At 42.9% G+C, this 18,094-nt stretch overlaps 1 protein-coding gene across 18 annotated transcripts in view; it reads right to left on the bottom strand.

Moving 5' to 3' along the window:
* The window catches only part of MAP2 (microtubule associated protein 2), a 148,805-nt gene that overhangs the window by 18,796 nt on the left and 111,915 nt on the right, over positions 1-18,094 (bottom strand). For 10 of the 18 annotated variants that reach the window (XM_075607150.1, XM_075607158.1, XM_075607159.1 and 7 more), the window contains 5 exons: positions 17,802-18,026; positions 10,606-14,328; positions 7,655-7,861; positions 7,320-7,454; positions 3,344-3,402 (listed from right to left, as the gene is read on the bottom strand). In XM_075607150.1, the coding sequence (XP_075463265.1) occupies positions 3,344-3,402; positions 7,320-7,454; positions 7,655-7,861; positions 10,606-14,328; positions 17,802-18,026 (4,349 nt within the window). Of the gene's footprint in view, positions 1-3,343; positions 3,403-6,713; positions 7,040-7,319; positions 7,455-7,654; positions 7,862-10,605; positions 14,329-17,801; positions 18,027-18,094 lie in introns of those variants that run through there. The other 8 variants (XM_075607160.1, XM_075607168.1, XM_075607161.1 and 5 more) reach the window with 5 other exon arrangements.

The following is an 18,094-nucleotide window of genomic DNA, read 5'->3' as shown; positions in this document are numbered from 1 at the left end:
AGGGACAAAACAGCTAACATTCTACAAACTGGAGAATACCTATCAAGGTTAGAAATTGGCATACAAATGTAGAAGGTGTTGTTGCACACAATTAACGTGATTAATATTGTTTGGAAGTTTGTTTGATTAGAGCTGTCATTTGTGTGAACGGATTAAATCTCATATTAAATATCGCACCATGAAGGTCACATTATTCTGCGTTGCCAGGTGCAATAACGGCGCTACATCTACAGTATAAGTTAGGTGGATGCTAAGAACATCTCTTTATACCACTGTATTACTGTCCATAAACTTTGTTCTGCTGGCATAAGTCAGAGATTTGGGGAGTGGTTAATAGAACAGATAGTGGAGAATATATATTGAGTGGTTACAAGAGTAGTTAGCAGAGAAGTTATAGGGAGTGTGGATAGCGGCAGTTAGAAGAAGTGTTTTAGGGAGTGATTATAGAAGTGGTTGGGGTAAGGAGTTATAGGGAGTGGCTATAGGTGCAGTTAGCGGAGAAGTTAAGGGGTACCTACAGGAACAGTTAGGGGAGGAGTTATAGGGAGTGGCTATAGGTGCAGTTAAGGGAAGAGTTTTAGGGAGAGGTTAGAGGAGCAGTTATGGGAGGAGTTATAGGTAGTGGAAATAGGTCGTTAGCGGAGACGTTAAGGGGTACTTAGAGGAGCAGTTAGGGGAGAAGTTAAGGAGTGCTTACAGGAGCAGTTAGGGGAGAAGTTAAGGAGTGCTTACAGGAGCAGTTAGGGGAGAAGTTAAGGAGTGCTTAATGGAGCAGTTAGGGGAGAAGTTAAGTAGTGCTTAATGGAGCAGTTAGGGGAGAAGTTAAGGGGTACTTACAGGAGCAGTTAGGGGAGAAGTTAAGGAGTGCTTAATGGAGCAGTTAGGGGAGAAGTTAAGTAGTGCTTAATGGAGCAGTTAGGGGAGAAGTTAAGGGGTACTTACAGGAGCAGTTAGGGGAGAAGTTAAGGAGTGCTTAATGGAGCAGTTAGGGGAGAAGTTAAGGGGTACTTACAGGAGCAGTTAGGGGAGAAGTTAAGGGGTACTTAGTGGATCAGTTAGGGGAGAAGTTAAGTAGTGCTTAATGGAGCAGTTAGGGGAGAAGTTAAGGGGTACTTACAGGAGCAGTTAGGGGAGACGTTAAGGGGTACTTACAGGAGCAGTTAGGGGAGAAGTTAAGGGGTACTTACAGGAGCAGTTAGGGGAGAAGTTATGGGGTACTTAGTGGATCAGTTAGGGGAGAAGTTAAGGAGTGCTTAATGGAGCAGTTAGGGGAGAAGTTAAGTAGTGCTTAATGGAGCAGTTAGGGGAGAAGTTAAGGGGTACTTACAGGAGCAGTTAGGGGAGAAGTTAAGGAGTGCTTAATGGAGCAGTTAGGGGAGAAGTTAAGTAGTGCTTAATGGAGCAGTTAGGGGAGAAGTTAAGGGGTACTTACAGGAGCAGTTAGGGGAGAAGTTAAGGAGTGCTGAATGGAGCAGTTAGGGGAGAAGTTAAGGAGTGCTTAATGGAGCAGTTAGGGGAGAAGTTAAGGAGTGCTTACAGGAGCAGTTAGGGGAGAAGTTAAGGAGTGCTTAATGGATCAGTTAGGTGAGAAGTTAAGGAGTGCTTACAGGAGCAGTTAGGGGAGAAGTTAAGGAGTGCTTACAGGAGCAGTTAGGGGAGAAGTTAAGGAGTGCTTAATGGAGCAGTTAGGGGAGAAGTTAAGGAGTGCTTACAGGAGCAGTTAGGGGAGAAGTTAAGGAGTGCTTAATGGATCAGTTAGGTGAGAAGTTAAGGAGTGCTTACAGGAGCAGTTAGGGGAGAAGTTAAGGGGTACTTACAGGAGCAGTTAGGGGAGGATTTATAGGGAGTTGTTACAGGAGCAGTCGGTAGAGTGTTGATAGGGCCAGTTAGAGAAGGTGTTTTTGGGAGAACTGCCGCAGGATTCTATTTACGTCAAGAAAATATTTTGGATGGCATCAGTAGTACAAGAGATCAGCATGAAGTGCAAGAAACTCAATAAAAGTTTGATACATTTGATGACAGTGAAAAACTGACACAAGGAGAAAAATGTTGAGCAAATGAAAAAGCACATACATTTTGGTACTGTAGATGCTATTTCTAAACCACACCATTTGTGACAATTTAACTAGTGATGTGCAAAGCTATATCTGTTCATAAAGGCAAAACGTTTCAGCAAACTTTATTTTGGAAGCTCATGAGTAAAAAAACACATACTCTATGCATTCCAATTTTTTTGCTTTTATGATCATTTGCTGCATTCACACGTTTTAGTAAGAGTAAAGCAGAACTAGTGAAACTGCCAAACTCACAAAACTTTGCAAAATGTGTGGGCCTACACCTACTAAGCAGTCTTCTGCACTAAGACACCTTCTGGTGCTGGAAGACCATGATGTATGGGCCATGATGTCTTAAAGAGCTCCGGGTCCATATATACTAAGCAGTGTTCTTCCTTAAGACACCTTCTGGCACTGGAAGACACCTTGCAATCCCCTCGAACGGGCCATAAGGTGTCTTACAGCAGCAGGTGTCTTATGGTAGAAGACTTCTTAGTAGGCTCCTTGTGACCTTGGGCAAGTCACTTTATCTCCATGTGCCTCGGGCACCAAAAACATAGATTGTAAGCTCCATGGGGCAGGGACCTGTGCCTGCAAAATGTCTCTGTAAAGCGCTACGTAAAACTAGCAGCGCTATACAAGAACATGCTATTAGTATTATTATTGTTGTTATTATTATTATTGTTAGATGTGACCCTTTGTGTTTGCTAGACTTGTGGTGAGTTTTAACAAATTAGAAACTTTTTAAAAAGCTGCAAATGTCTAAAATTGACCAAACCTGAAAACTTCCAGGATGGATTCGCTCCTTTTTTCCCATTTAATTCTGGCAGAAAATAGTGTAAACAGATTGGGACCCGTTCCTCCGTTCTTCCGTTCCTCCGTTCCTCAAACTGTTTGCTGATCAATAGCTGCAGAAGTGATCTCAGCACAACTTAAGTCGGCTGAATGAAGACCTAAGGCCATGCGTATAGTGCCCGCGATGGCGACGCCACCCACAAACAAATACATTGCCGCCGCGTGCACTTATAGTAAGCGCGACGGCGGCAATGCGACCGAGCGACGTCACGTCGCGGACTTTGGAAGCCAGGAATATTTGATTTTTCAAAGGCTGTCGCCTCATGTGACAGCCCCTGAGCAAATCAAATGCCCGGAAGCCCGCGCCGCCGCAAAGCAAAATATAACTTTCGCTAGCGGCAACGGGTGATGTCACCCATCCCGTTGCTGGTCGTGGGCACTATACGCGCAGCCTAAGACAGAAGGTGCATAGGGGAAGAGGGCGTGATACTCACCAAGATTCTGTCCTTGGATTGCCGATGGGTGCCGGGGGCCTGGTGTGATTCTCCCCCTGCTGGCATCAGCCCCAGGAAAAGAGAAAAGGACAAAGTTAATGGTTATGACCAGCATGTGTAAGCTCTGTGGAACCACTATAAAAACAAGATGATGGTAGATAAGGATCAGTTGGTTCACACACTATGTCCACTATACCGACCTACGGTAACTTGTTACTTGATTCTGGTTATGGTTCCCATGCGTATATCCCATCATCAACCTTAATTTGCCTATATTGTCTCTGCTGCAAAGCGGCTCTCTATATGTATTACTCTTTCAGAAATGCATTCTCCCTGCTTCTCTAGTTTCAGTACATGCCCCCTCGCCCCTGGCACTTGGGCAGAATTTCCCTCTGGAAATTCTTTCCAGTTTTGAAAGTTGTATCTCCCCCTTATAGGAGACCTGCTACTCCTCACTGATCAGTACCAGTCCCCCTTCCATTACTGATACCCCAACATCACCCGACGATCGAGAAGAAGAAAACGCAACATACACTGTCGGTGCTATCTACAAAAGTCACCCAACTACAAAATTACAGCTAACTGAGTGCAAAAGCGTTGTATCAGCTTTACCAAAGTTAGAAAAACAACAACATTGCTTTCAATTTGGTTCTTTTTTGCACCAATTTTGCCCAAATTTAGCAGCTCGGAGACTTTAGCAAGTAGATCGCTCTATTTTAAACTGACACTTGGCCACGGCACATGGGATTCTAAAGGCAACTTCTCCTCATTTAATATTCCAGCTGACACTTCTTTTTTTTTTTAAATCATGAGTTATTTATCAGGATATTTCATTAACCGTGTATGCTGTCAAAAAGACCAACAGTGCCTTGCTTTGACGTTTCTTGCTGCTTGTGGTAGAGGTAAGAAAGGAAGAGGCTGAGCCTGTTCTCACACATGTAGGGGGTCCAAGAGTATAGCAGATCACTGCCACAGTGGTTTTCAAAGTATGTTTGCTTAAGGAACCCTATAATTATATTGTGAAATTCTAGGGAACCCCAACCCTCTCTAATAGCATGCCTGAGATCAGATGCATTGTAAGGAACCCCAACCCTCTCTAATAGCATGCCTGAGATCAGATGCATTGTAAGGAACCCCAACCCTCTCTAATAGTGCGCCTGAGATCAGATGCATTGTAAGGAACCCCAACCCTCTCTAATAGCATGCCTGAGATCAGATGCATTGTAAGGAACCCCAACCCTCTCTGATAGCGTGCCTGAGATCAGATGCATTGTAAGGAACCCCAACCCTCTCTAATAGCATGCCTGAGATCAGATGCATTGTAAGGAACCCCAACCTTCTCTAATAGTGCGCCTGAGATCAGATGCATTGTAAGGAACCCCAACCCTCTCTAATAGTGTGCCTGAGATCAGATGCATTGTAAGGAACCCCAACCCTCTCTAACAGTGCGCCTGAGATCAGATGCATTGTAAGGAACCCCAACCCTCTCTAATAGTGCGCCTGAGATCAGATGCATTGTAAGGAACCCCAACCCTCTCTAATAGCATGCCTGAGATCAGATGCATTGTAAGGAACCCCAACCTTCTCTAATAGTGCGCCTGAGATCAGATGCATTGTAAGGAACCCCAACCCTCTCTAATAGTGCGCCTGAGATCAGATGCATTGTAATTTCTTCTGTATTTGGTACCATTTTCAAATGACCTGAAAATTCCCCCCAGAGTGACCAGATTGGGTGCACACAATAAATAATACTAACTATATTAGAATGGAAAACGTTATTGATTTACTTATAAGTGCACCATATACCCTGACTGTGTTGTTGATGCAATAATACATGTTACTGCCCAAATTTACTAAACAGTGATAGATGATGCATTTAGATGTACATTTCAATAAATCAGTTCTAAGGTATCTTAAAGTTTAGGATTTCTGCGTAAGCATAGCCCTATATGTCCAGATCACACGAAGCACTCATTAATTGGGTTATCAGTGACTATGACCCGTACAACCCATCAGAAACAAATAGAGTAATAGGACTGCACTGCTATTAATCTCCCTTCTATGCACTGTATGGAGGTAGATCTGTCCATCTGCATGTGCCGGAAAAAAAAGTCTGGGCAAAACACATTTGCTGGTCCAGGTTCAAATTATCTAAGAATCCTTGGTCTAATCCCACTTCTCTACTCTTATTTAGAGCTGAAAATTATTGTTGCAGAGAATTTAATATGGACTCACCCGTGAGGACAACCACTCCATTATTTGAGCAATATATCTTGATCATCTCTGTAAAAGAATCCTTTGGGACACTGCTATAGAATGTAATTAAAACACCCCCGCCCCTGGAATTGGAACAAATACTGTATTGCTTCCAGCCAGCATCATACTGTAACTAGCAGGTACTGTAACCCCTAAATGTAATTGACCTAAGTGAGATTAGCCAGGTATTGCCAGTCTAGTCCTGATGAAGTTAACTAGAGCCTGTGATGTCACAATGATAGGGATGTTTTGCCACCCTAGCCAATCAAGCAATCCTATGTATGTTTCCTTAAGACTCTATTCACTCAACCTTTTCAACTTATGCCAAGGGGACAGTGTTTTAGAAGTAGGTTACTATAGTGGCAAAGGTGAACTACTGTACTGTATGACTGACAATCCATTTCTTAGTGCCTAATGGAAATCCATCTGAGGTTCTCATCAGTCATAAAGTCGTGTGATGGGCGTGCTAGTATTTTTAGGACCTAACTCACTTCCCAAAGAACAGCCCGTGTTTGGGACCCCCTTGCTGGAAAGTGGCAAATTGGGATGTACTGTATAGTAATGAATACATTAACTACAGACCTAATGCTTCTAAGGATCGTGAAGATCCAATTACGTTTTTTTTGGCTTCCACCAATTCTCCCAAGCATTTGGAGAGTAGGCACGGGGAAGTATTCTCTTGTTGGTTAATGTGGGTAGCAGGAGCTGGAGCTACACATAATCAACATGCAAGCCTAGTAATGGTCTTTGCGATGGTGATTGGAAGTGCAAGATACTGGAAAACATTATATAGTGTAGCACAGTCATTTTCCAGTGTGAAGTTGGGGGTACAGGCAGACTGGTATCCACTATGTGCAATTCTCCCCCCTTCATACACAAAGTGCTAGTAACAACACGTTGTGGGTACAAGATCTTCAGATATTTGAGATATTTAATCACACCTCTACATCCCCTTTGCTGCCTAAATATATCATTTTTCTTTCATTTTGTCTTTTAATGTCATTTCCCAGAATCCCTTGCTGCAGTGGAAGCCCTGTATGCTAGGAGATAATGGGGAAAAGCAGGGGTGCAGACCTGTCTGAGACGTGAATGTGCTCACAAGTGATACTTTTCATTTGCCGTCTTTTAGTGTGAAAGTATGAGAGATGTACAGTATGAAACCTTTCATTGTTGGAGAGGCTAACAAAGCGACACAATGATGGCCCTTCCCGGGAACTTCGAGTGGAGTGGACTTCGAGCGGACGCCCTTCCAACCTGACGTACTTAATTCATGAGACAGAAGCAAATCAATGAAGATGTGTACCATGGTTGCAATCGATCATGATGTTCCACCAGAACAGAGACATGGGTATACAGACTTCTAAGAAAGCACTAAGTCACTATGCCAAGATACAACCAATGCAATCGTATGGCTCTCGCAAGCGAATGTGATCATGAGGTCTGCAAAGAAATGAACAAGAATCCATAAATCAACAAACAAATAGCACAGGAAGTTAAATAAAAAGCAACAGAAAAAAATGGCGTAAGGCTCTGACGTGGTATTTTTTTTGTTTTTTTTTTCTCATGAAGCCTGGAAATTCTTCCATTAAATGGAAAAGAAATAAGAAAGAGATAAAAAGAAGAGACACTGCAGCGATGAGATTTGCAAGCAACACAACATGGAAACCAATCAAAATAATGTTTGCCAGCCACATTTTCAAAAACTGAAGAGAGCAGTCACCTGCCGGCTTCCTCCGCACGCAGGCCAGGTGAGCTGGTCTGGACTGTTTGACGGCGGGTTTTAATATTATTTTCCTGGAAGGGGAGTGGACCTGTACGTCTGATTTTTTAGCAAGTTCGGCTTTCTTAAGTACTGCTATAGACAGGGAAAAGAGGAAGAGAAAAAAAGAGAGAGAGGGGGGAGAGAAAGAAAATGGTCAGGGGAAGAAAACACGCGGTAACATTCACTACAGATCACGGGCACACGGCATTTGTTTAAACATGAATAATATTTAGGATCTCGGGCAGCTGCACACCAGGGTTTATTGGGATAGAAATGATGAGTAAGTGATGGACCTTTTTTCCTTCTCACTTCATCTCGTGACGTTGCGCTGTGTTCCTTTTTGGTCATTTTCCTCTCCGGGGTAGAAACACGGCCTCTGCCAGATTTGAAAGGCTTATCCTTTCTATGTCTCTCCACGAGGGGCCTCTGCAAGTCTCTGTCTGCCTTCTCATCCCTTGGGATGGCCTCTATCGGCTCAGTCATGATGCTCCTGTCGTCATCTGTGGATTTAGAAACAGTAAGGAGAGCAGCACAGATGGCAGTGGCAACAGCAGACTTTCTTGAGGGGATACTGCAAACCGGTCAAAGTAACACTGGGATAAGTGGCCATGTCCTGCTGACTAAGGCTGACTAAGGGAAAATGTGATTATGTATTTTTTAATGGAACAACCTTCCAGCTCAAGTGGTGGTGTAAATACAACAAAAAAATTAAAATTAAAAAAATACTTGGGGTAGACATGAGGTAAGCCTGCAAAGGTACGGGTTATAGGTCGGATAGAGAGATTTCATTGTTTACAATTTTGCACCAAGTAGGGAAAACGGGGAGACTTGTTGGGGCCATGTTTCTATGTAACATTGGAATGAGCGGCTCAGTGAGTAAAGACACTGACTCTGGCACAGAGTTTGAAGCAGGGGAGCCTGGTTCAATTCCTGGTGTCGGCTCCTTGTGACCTTGGGCAAGTCACCCTATCTTCCTGTGCCTCAGGCACCAAAAAAAGATTGTAAGCTCTACGGGGCAGGGACTAGGTCTGCAAAATATCCCTGTAAAACGCTACATAAAACTAGCAGCGATATACAAGAACAAACACTTATTATTATAATTATTACATGATGTCAATGCATATTACTCCACTAAGGGGTGCTTGGTGCTTGAGCTAATGGACAGACTGTTGGGACAAATGCTTTCACTGTGTATGTTTCTATGTAACACTGAACCCATGTTCTGCTGGGTGGACCTGGCAAAATATTGCTTTCTATTGGGCTGCTGATACCCCAGCAATGAAGATGCACAGTTAATCACTTAATGAGGTCAGTGCACCTTACTCCATGCATAGCTCTGCTTTGTGCTTTAGCTAATTTATCATCTCCAGTTTTTATTTTGCAATTCATAATAAAGTACTAATTGTTTGTTGAAGTTATTTATCTCTCTGCCAGCTAACATGGTACGCCCCCTCTCCATAACCAAACTACTAATTATGTGTTTGTCATCCGTTCAGAGTGCCTACAGCTGCTCATTGTGTTTAAATTGCTTTATTGTTGTCAGCTGTTTATATGTTAATTTCATTTGTTCTGACTTATTCACAGCTGCTTTTATGGCTAAACAATCACGGAACGTTTGCAGGGCAGGAGAGGCCTACAGAACAGTGCCCTGCAGTCACTTCTTCATAGAGGCGGCCTATTGTTGAAGCTTTCGACCCTTACACAAGAAATCTGTGACATTGGCGACAAATGAACGGCTTTTATTTTAACCCATTCAATAAAAGGGGGGGAGTGGGGGAAAACCTAACCCTACAGTATATTGTGGTATGCGTTATCATAACAGTGCGTATATAGACTCAGACTATTATAAGCACGTAAGATACGTGTCAGTTTCTAAAACCCACGAGTGGATATGTATTAAAAGATTGTGGTCCATGTTCACATAGCAGTCTTCTGCCATGAGAAATCTTCCGGGTTGAAGGCAATTAGCTGTAAGGTGTCTTATGGCAGAAGGTTGCTTAATTCTGTATATATGGGTCTCTGTCCTTCTGCGTCAGCATACCATATTTGGTCCTCTTCAATGGTAGATTTAAGAATAAATCAGTCAGGGAAGGAGATGCTTGGTGCAATATTCTAGTGGGTGTATCAAAGTGTGCACCTGTAATTGTTTTCACATGCTATTTGCATCATTTAAATTCAGCAGGATTCAGGTGAGACTTTGTTCAAGAGATGAACATTAGATGTGAGAACTCAAGATGTATACATGTACCAAATGTGTAAATTGACTTATACAAAAATGTCTACACCAAGATTTTTCATGGCAAGTTGTGAGTCAAACCCAACAATTAAGTATGCCTTTAACTTGTGTTTGGCAGTATCCTTTCAAGATCGTCAGGGGACATGTTGTTAAATGTGACACCTTAAAGCAGCACTTCCACTTCACAAAGTAAACTGAGATGCAATAAGGTGAAGGCTCTCAATAAATGAAAAAGAACGGTGTGACGTTCGAAACGCGTTGGATGGGTCTCTTGTCACATTAAAGTGCCCTTTTAATTTATTTTTGATTCTGGGTCCTTCCAGGTCCGTTTTTGCTTGTGCGCTTTGACCTCCATTTACTCCTGTTAACTACATATTGGAAGCTGCACAGCCTGCCTACCACTCCTAGGATTTGTGAGTATTGTTTATGTTCAGGGGAACCGGCCAATGAGACTGATGGTGGGGGGGCATGTACCATCTACCACCTGTCTTCAGGAGGATAGTACCCATACTATTGGATATTAAGTACTAATATCATTACTCATTCTTTATACCTTGGATTAGTGGTTTGGCTTGCTTTATTCTATTATACCTGGCATTGGAGCGCTTTAGCCTATTTTTTCTATCTCAATAATTTAACACAGTTTGTTTGATTTTTGTAATTTAATTTTGACCTTTCCAAATGTAGGTTAGCACGGTATAATCTAGAGTGGTTGAGAGAGCATTGAATCTATATCTGGATTTAGGCTTGGGTACATCGATGATAGTGAAAAAAATGCTACAGTGGTTTTTCAAAATGCTGCAAAGCAGCTGTGAGGTGGTGGGCATCTTAAATTAATTCCTTAAATATGTTTTTAGGCCAATCTTTTAATTCATTAATAAACTGCAAGATAATAATACTACAGGATAATAATCGAACACTGAATAGCATTGCAATAAGCAGTTTGGACTGAGTAAGCGATACTGCTGCTTTAGTAAAGAGTAAAATAAAGAATATAATCACACCTACCTTGAGTGTCTACCCAGATGCTGTCTGTGTCCAAGACTGAGTCATCCATGGTCGTCTCATCTTTGTAATCATCATGTGTTTCTGTCTTGTATTCAGTCAGCAGGGTCTCCTCTATTTCAGGGGAAGCTGGAGTGCATGGTGACCCCTCCTTGGGTTTATCCTTGAGCTCTTCTTCTTCTTCTTCTTCCTCTTCTTCTGCAGAGTGTTTCTCCTTACTCTCTGTAGGCAGGGGAGCTGCAAAGCGCACGCTGTGAGCCACAGATTCACCTTCATCCACAGTAGTCTGTACAACCGTAATGAAGTCATCTTCAACAGTGACAATAGATTCTATGACTCCCTTCACCTCTTCAGTGTTCTCTACAGTTGGCTCTTCATCAAGTGCCTCTGGTTCAGTCTCCTGGACCTCTAGTGTTAGCTCTTTGCTACTTGTTTCTATCACCTCTACCTCCTGTTCTTCTTTCTCTGATTCTTCATCAACAGGTTGTGCTACCTCCTGTGGAATCTCTTCCTTTTCCACATTGGCCTCCAACGTTTGCTCAGCATGAGTCTCAGCTAAGTTTTCCATTTGCACTTCCTCTACATCCTCCAGCTTGGAGTCCTGTTGTAGAGAAACCGAGACATCAGAGGGCTCGTGCAGGATCTTCGGGGTGATGTCTTCTGGGTCTGGTTTCTGGGAGTCTGCAGGAGCTGCATCCTTTGGCACTTCCAATGTTAGCTCGTGAGCCTGCTCGGGGTCTCCACTGGACTCATAGGATTCCTTATCTACTGCTTCTTGATGAACCAAGTCAGGCTTTGTTCCTTTCTCTTTCAAGTCACTTTCAGAAAGCTTGCTGCCCTCCTTCAATAGGGCAATCTCCTCATCAGCAGGTTCTTGTTGGGCATCTTCAACCATACTGGAATCAACATCCTTTGCTTGATCTTGTACTGCAGTGCCTGCTATTTCTTGAGACACATCTCTCTGCTGTAACTCAACCTTGTCTGATTCACAAACCTCTGACCCTCCAAGTGTCTCCTTAGAAGACAATTCTGACTGCTCTACTTTTTCAGACACCACTTTTATGGCTGTCTCTGGCACAGAAACAAGAACGGTGTCACCTTCTTCAGGCTCTGAAGGAAATGCTTCTGTTGACTCTTTTACATGCATTTTATCATCTTCAACCTCACATGGTTCTTTACTGCAGCTTTCATCTATCTTCTCCTGTGATGGGCTCTCTCGTATGTCTTCTAAAACAGGTTCAGCACTTTCCATATGATGTTTCAGCATGTCTGTATTTTCAGGAGTTTCTTTTAAATCTGTTTGTTCTTCACCTTTTTCTATGACAGTGTCAAGCTTATTCTCACATACCTTTTTTTCTAAATCTGACTCCCACCCCAGTCCCTCTGCTTCACTGGGAAGCTCTTGTCTCTCTATTCCAAGTTTCTCTGCTGCTGCTAGTTTTCCCTCAATAGTGGATGGGTCTACAACCTCCCCCCGCCGTATTTTTTCATCAAGACTTTCATAAAGGGCGGACATTCTCCCACCTAGACTCTCACTATCCTGCACTGGGGAGGGCAGTGGGACTGTGTACTTGTTGAAAACGCAGTAGCCCAATTCTTCTTGCTGGCTGTCGGTCTTCACAAGGAGCTGATTGCCTTCCATTACAGATGCTTGCTGAATCACACCACTTTCGTCAATAATTACTTCGTAAGCTCCGGATGTTCTTCTAGCTGCATCTGAGTCTGCACTTCCTGAATCTAACCTTGAACACGATCCAGCTAAATCCAACATCTCAGGAAGATCAGGTGCCATAATTGTGCCATTTTTGTAGTAGTCTTTAGCTGGGTACTGGGATTCACACAATGGCTCCAGCTCAAACCTTTCTTTCCCTGCATATTTCTCAGCGTCATCACTATCTTCCTGTTCCTCCTGCTGCTCTGTATCTTCTGGGAAAGAGGGTACTTTTTCTAGAGCTGGGGTGGTGGCTAGTAAGTCAGAATCATCTCCTTCATCCAAGCTCCCACTCGTGTTGGAAAGAATATCTGTAGCCAGGGGAGACAGATCATGAGCACGAGCATAGCTAAATCCTAGTGCTATGGAGTCAAGACACGACATGGGGAGATTTATGGACATGCTTCGCTGTTCAATGGCAGATCTACCACCCATCCCTAAGCTACGGCTGAGGGTCAGATCATCCTTATTTTTGCTCTGAAACTCTGATTTGTCTGCATAGATATTTGGATCAATAGTAAACAGCCGGTCCCCTTTAGAGATGTGTGACTGTAGCTTTACAGATGCAAGGGTGCTATATCCTACTTCATGAGCAGAAGCACCAACTTTCTCTTCTGCAATTGGTTCTACATCATCATTTTCTTCATCTTCCTCTTCCACCCCTTTAGCTTTCTGAGGGATTGAATAAGCTTCATATGGGGACTCTTTCACATCAGTCAGCTCATAGTAGTCACTGCTTTGCTGCACATCTCTTTCTGCTGCTTCCTCCTTCAAAGCAGATGTTTCAAAATACGTGGACATTCCTGACTTATCCTCTTCTAGCTGTGTTTTATCGTCAGCTGCTTCCAATGTGCTGTCTTTAATGTCACCCTTAGCTTGGGATACGGCTTTTTCTTGAGGAAGCTCAGACACTGCATCTCGTGTGCCAATTACCTCACAGGCCTCTTTATCAGCTTTAGCTGATGCATGTTGGGTCTCTGTATCATAGTTATCAGGAGACAGTTTCTCACTCTGTTGGACTGAAGACTTTGGGATTGGCCGCTCCAATTCACTGCCCAAAACAGCTGATGCGCCTGCATGTGGACCTTTAACAGGATCTTCACCAAGCATGTCTTTGAGTAGCTCTACATGGTCACTAGATTTGCCAGCAGCAACAGTTTCATCCTGCTTGGGCTCAATCTCAGTTGCATCCAGTGGGTATGATTTCTGCATGTCAGACTTTGAATAGTCATCATCCTTCTCTTCCATTTCCTTTGCAATGTCTTTGTCATCCATAGTACTTGCAAGCATTGTAGTACAAATATCCTCTACAGTGGGCTTTTGAAAATCCACTAGTTGCTCTCCACTCGTGGTATGAAAGGTTTCTTCCTCTACCTCACTTTTGTAGATATCCATTGTACTGTCTTTGGCAACGGTAATGTCAGAGGATTCTGCATTGGTTTTACTTGCAATGTTTTTGTCAATAGAATCTGTGATAGACAATGAAGTATGTGAAGAAAGTTCGCCTTTGATACTCTGCACCACATCCACTCCAGTATCTACTGGCACAGGAGAGCTTTGGCTTTGATTTGTAGAAAAACTGGAGGATTGGACTTCAGTCTCGCTGCTCTTCTGAACAGCTGCAAGGTCATCTTTGTCTTTCATAGATGAATCCTTGCTTGCATCTTCCATTGCCTTGCTGTCCTCTGGCATTTCAAATGATACATCTTGTTTTTCAACAGCTGGAGAAGTAGGAGTGCATGGTTCCACTGAGAATCCTTCAACCTTTGAGGGCTCAAATCCTAGCCCAGTCCTTTGCGTTTGCTTAACAAGTGTTGAAGGTAGACACTCTTCTTCTTTGTCCCATTTCTTCACGTCTTTCTCCAATGCATGCAAGGCCACGTTCTCCTGCTTTAGCTCCTCCTCGGTTTTACTCTTGGTTAGTGGCAGGTCTTCAATAGTGTCAAAGGCTTCCGCAGAGAAAGGAATTGAATCCACCTGCCCATGGGCCCCCATCTTCGAGGCTGTAAGTAAATCTAAAGCAGGTTTTGTTTAACAATAGATTATTTGGAAACATTTTTTGCAGATATATATATTTGCATTGCAAATGAATGGGGGGAAAGCCGAAAACAAGAGCAGCACATATGTAAAACAGCAGAGCTTGTAAAATATAAGCATGAAATCAATACACTGTAACCTGGTTAATGCATATTATATCAGACCTGTCAATTACATTGTTACATAGTAGATGAGGTTGAAAAAAGACATATGTCCATCAAGTTCGACCTATGTTAAATTTAGACGACAGATACTTATCCTATATTTGTATTTACAGTATATTGATCCAGAGGAAACAAACAAACAAAGGCGCTGGTTCTATTTGTTTGTTGATCCAGAGGAAGGCAAACAAAAAAACGCAGTGAAACATTATCCAATGATGTCTCATAAAGGGAAAATGCAATTCCATCCTGACTTCAAATAATGGCAATTAGATTTCTCCCTGGATCAACATCCTTCCCATGTTTACTTATTTGCTATATCCCGTTATACCTTTACTTTCTACCAAGATGTCCTTTTTTTTTTTTTTTTTTTTAAGATATCCGTTGTATCTGCCATCACAGTCTCCATGGGTAATGAATTCCACATTGTAACTGCCCTTACTGTAAAGAACCCTTTCCTTTGTTGCTGGTGAAATCTCCTTTCCTCTAACCTTAAGGGACGACCCCGAGTCCTTTGTACTGCCCGTGGGATCAATACACTAGTTCTTTTTTTTTTTTTTTAATGTTTATTGGCCAGAAAAATGAATGAGCCAGTAACACTGAAGAAAAGACAGTATGCTGCAAATCCATCATTCAACAGTAAGTGCATTGTCTGTATGTAACCCATAGGAGCATTGTCTCACTTGTTTAAAGGCAGAAGACCCCAAAATCAATGTCAGAGCGTTGCGAGTGATTGAGTGTATATGCGTGGGAGAAACTAAAGGACTCAGCTCTGTGTGAGGGAGGAATACATAGCACTGCATTTCCTATTTGATGACTTTACTGCTGATTACCCGTTGAAGTGCATTTTATACTAATGATTATCAGGACCCTACATAAGAAGGGATTGAAAAAGTTCCTATCAATCTTTGTGACATCAAATGCCGGATTGTACAAATCAAATGCACTCAAATGCAGCAGTGACACAGACTAGAACTAGCACTTTGTATCAACCGCACAAACTCTGGGTAACTAATGTTTGTTATGCAGTATTGATTTCTGCATTGAGTTATGGTGTTCAGTCATGCTATTTATGGACCTGCACCCAGGGCATGGCTGTATGTCTACACTTATTCCTCAAAAGTAGTGATGTGTTACGTGGCCGGTTGTAAAAGTTTGTATAAAGTTGGTATTGTTTGTGAGGATGGCTCAGTTCTCACATGAGCCGGATCACACTGCATGTGCACAAAACATTGCAGACTTAACAACATAACGCAGAAAATCTTCACTAGCCCCTACAGAGCAGGGGCGGCCAAATGCAGTCCTCAAGGGCGATCAACAGGTCAGGTTTTAAGGATATCCCTGCTTCAGCACAGGTGGCTCAATCAGTGGCTCAGTCAAAGACAGGGATATCCTTAAAAGCTGACCTGCTCTATAGGATGCTGATTTAACTCGCTCTCTCCTTATTTCCCTTATGGATTAAGCATTTTGTTACCGTGGTACTAAGGCCGTACATGAAGATGGTTCCATTTTATTTCTCAGTGATTTCTGTTTGAATGGAAGGAGGGGGGGGGGGGGTCATCCGTTAAGAATTAAATGATTGATTCTGCCTTCCACTTAAGAAGAGATCGAATTAAAAATACAGCTGCAGCGGCCGTTATTCAAACACTTCCCGCGTTGTGTACATTGGAATACTGATGTCATGACGCGGGATGTCTTCCAACCTTCCCGCCTTAAGTGCGGCGAGTGCAGAAAATGGCGTGTTAGTGTTCTGGTTTTTAAACACGTGAAAGTGACACAGTAGGACAGCACTGTGCACATTGCAATTCATTCATTTCATTGCACCCAAAGAAACAGAATCCATAACATTCAAACAAAGCAATCGCGATAAGCGCGGGTGCGTGGGGCGATTGGCCGCGTTCATGCTGCGTGGAGTACAGCAGCGCGCACGAAAATCGGCGCCGTGATTTGTTCGAATAACGGCCGCTGCAGCTGTATGACAGCTTATTCATTCTCTCTTTGACTTTTGCTTTTAACTTTCTTAATGTGTTTTCAAGTTTTGTGAAAGCTTCTGGGAAGTAAGTTTAATATGGCAATAGAACGGTCATTTTATATCTTCTATGTTAGGGGTTCTCCCCTTACGAGTCTCACCTGTCGGAGCAGCGCTTGGGAATGTTCCTTCCAACCAGAATTCATGGATGAATCTGAATTACTTCGATTTTTCACACACACACATGTTGTGTTGTTGCTTCCCCCCCTCCCCCTAAATCCCGACTTATAACAACAAAATAGATTTGGTGGCAATCGACTCTTGATGTGATGTGTCTAGGCCTTACATATAGAAATCATGGATAAATATATATGTGTGTGTGTATATATATATATATATATATATATATATATATATAAATGTGTGTGTGTGTGTGTGTGTGTGTGTGTGTGTGTGTGTGTGTGTATGTATATATATATGTATGTATATATTATAGAGCCAACTCCAGTCCTCAAGAGCCACCAACAGGTCAGGTTTTCTGGATGTCCCTTCTCCAGCACGGGTGGCTCTATCAGTGCTTCAGTCATAATAACAGAGCCACTGAATGAGCCACCTGTGCGGGAGCAGGGATATCCTGAAAACCTGACCTGTTGTTGGCCCTTGAAGACTCGAGTTGTCCGCCCCATGCCTAGATTCTTAAGATATGGGACAATGTTAGCATTCCGTGTCTGCATGGCACGTACAGAGAGAAGAGAGGCACACAGTTATCAAGGCACGCAAGAGCATGCAAACTCATAGCTCAGTAATGCGCAGCCACACACTGCAATGGATGGAAAAGGACATGCTAGAAGAAAAAACAGGCAGTCATCGGGCAAATAAACCTGCGAGCATTGAAGCGGAAAATAAATGTTACATGGAGCACTAGAAATAAAACAAATAAACAGGTCCAGAGATTGAGCTAAATGGAAAGCGTCGTAACCGATTTAAATACAAAAAAAGAAATCAATAGAAAATAAACCCAGAGGTATACAGTTATCAGCAATGTGACTGGCAAACACATCTGACATGGCAAAGAAAGATTCACATGAAGCATCAGCTTAGCAGCAAAGCATATTTGTATCATGGCAGAGTAACCTGGAAGTCAGCTAATGAGGAAAGCGGCGTCTTCGCAATTTCTGGGACATTTAACAGATTGCAGTCAGCTCAGCAGAACGACAACAAAGCCAATAATAATGACAACGTACACGCATGGAGCAGCCGTGTTTAAGCGCTGAAGCTGGTTTGAGGAATAAGATACATGCAGAGTTTACACAGGACACACCTTCCTCGGGTAAGGAAGGCAATGCAATAGCAGCAGACGCTGTCTCGCTTTTTGTTACGCTTTTCCCATCGGGTATCTCGCGTGCAACACTTCCTTCATGGTGTTGTGAGACATCAGTGCCTGCATGTGCTTGAACCTCACTGAGCCCCATGACTGAGGACTCAGCTGACCTGCATTCTGCCCCCTGTTCTTCGTCCTCAGCCATTGGACCCTTAACTCTCTCTTCTTTTGGGATGGAAAAAAACAAGTTGCCGTGAAGTAAACAGACAAGATAAGCACAGGAAAGTTACGCA

The sequence above is a fragment of the Ascaphus truei genome, chromosome 7 (genome assembly GCF_040206685.1).
Source record: "Ascaphus truei isolate aAscTru1 chromosome 7, aAscTru1.hap1, whole genome shotgun sequence".
NCBI lineage: Eukaryota > Metazoa > Chordata > Amphibia > Anura > Ascaphidae > Ascaphus > Ascaphus truei.
This window is presented reverse-complemented; position numbering and strand designations above follow the sequence as displayed.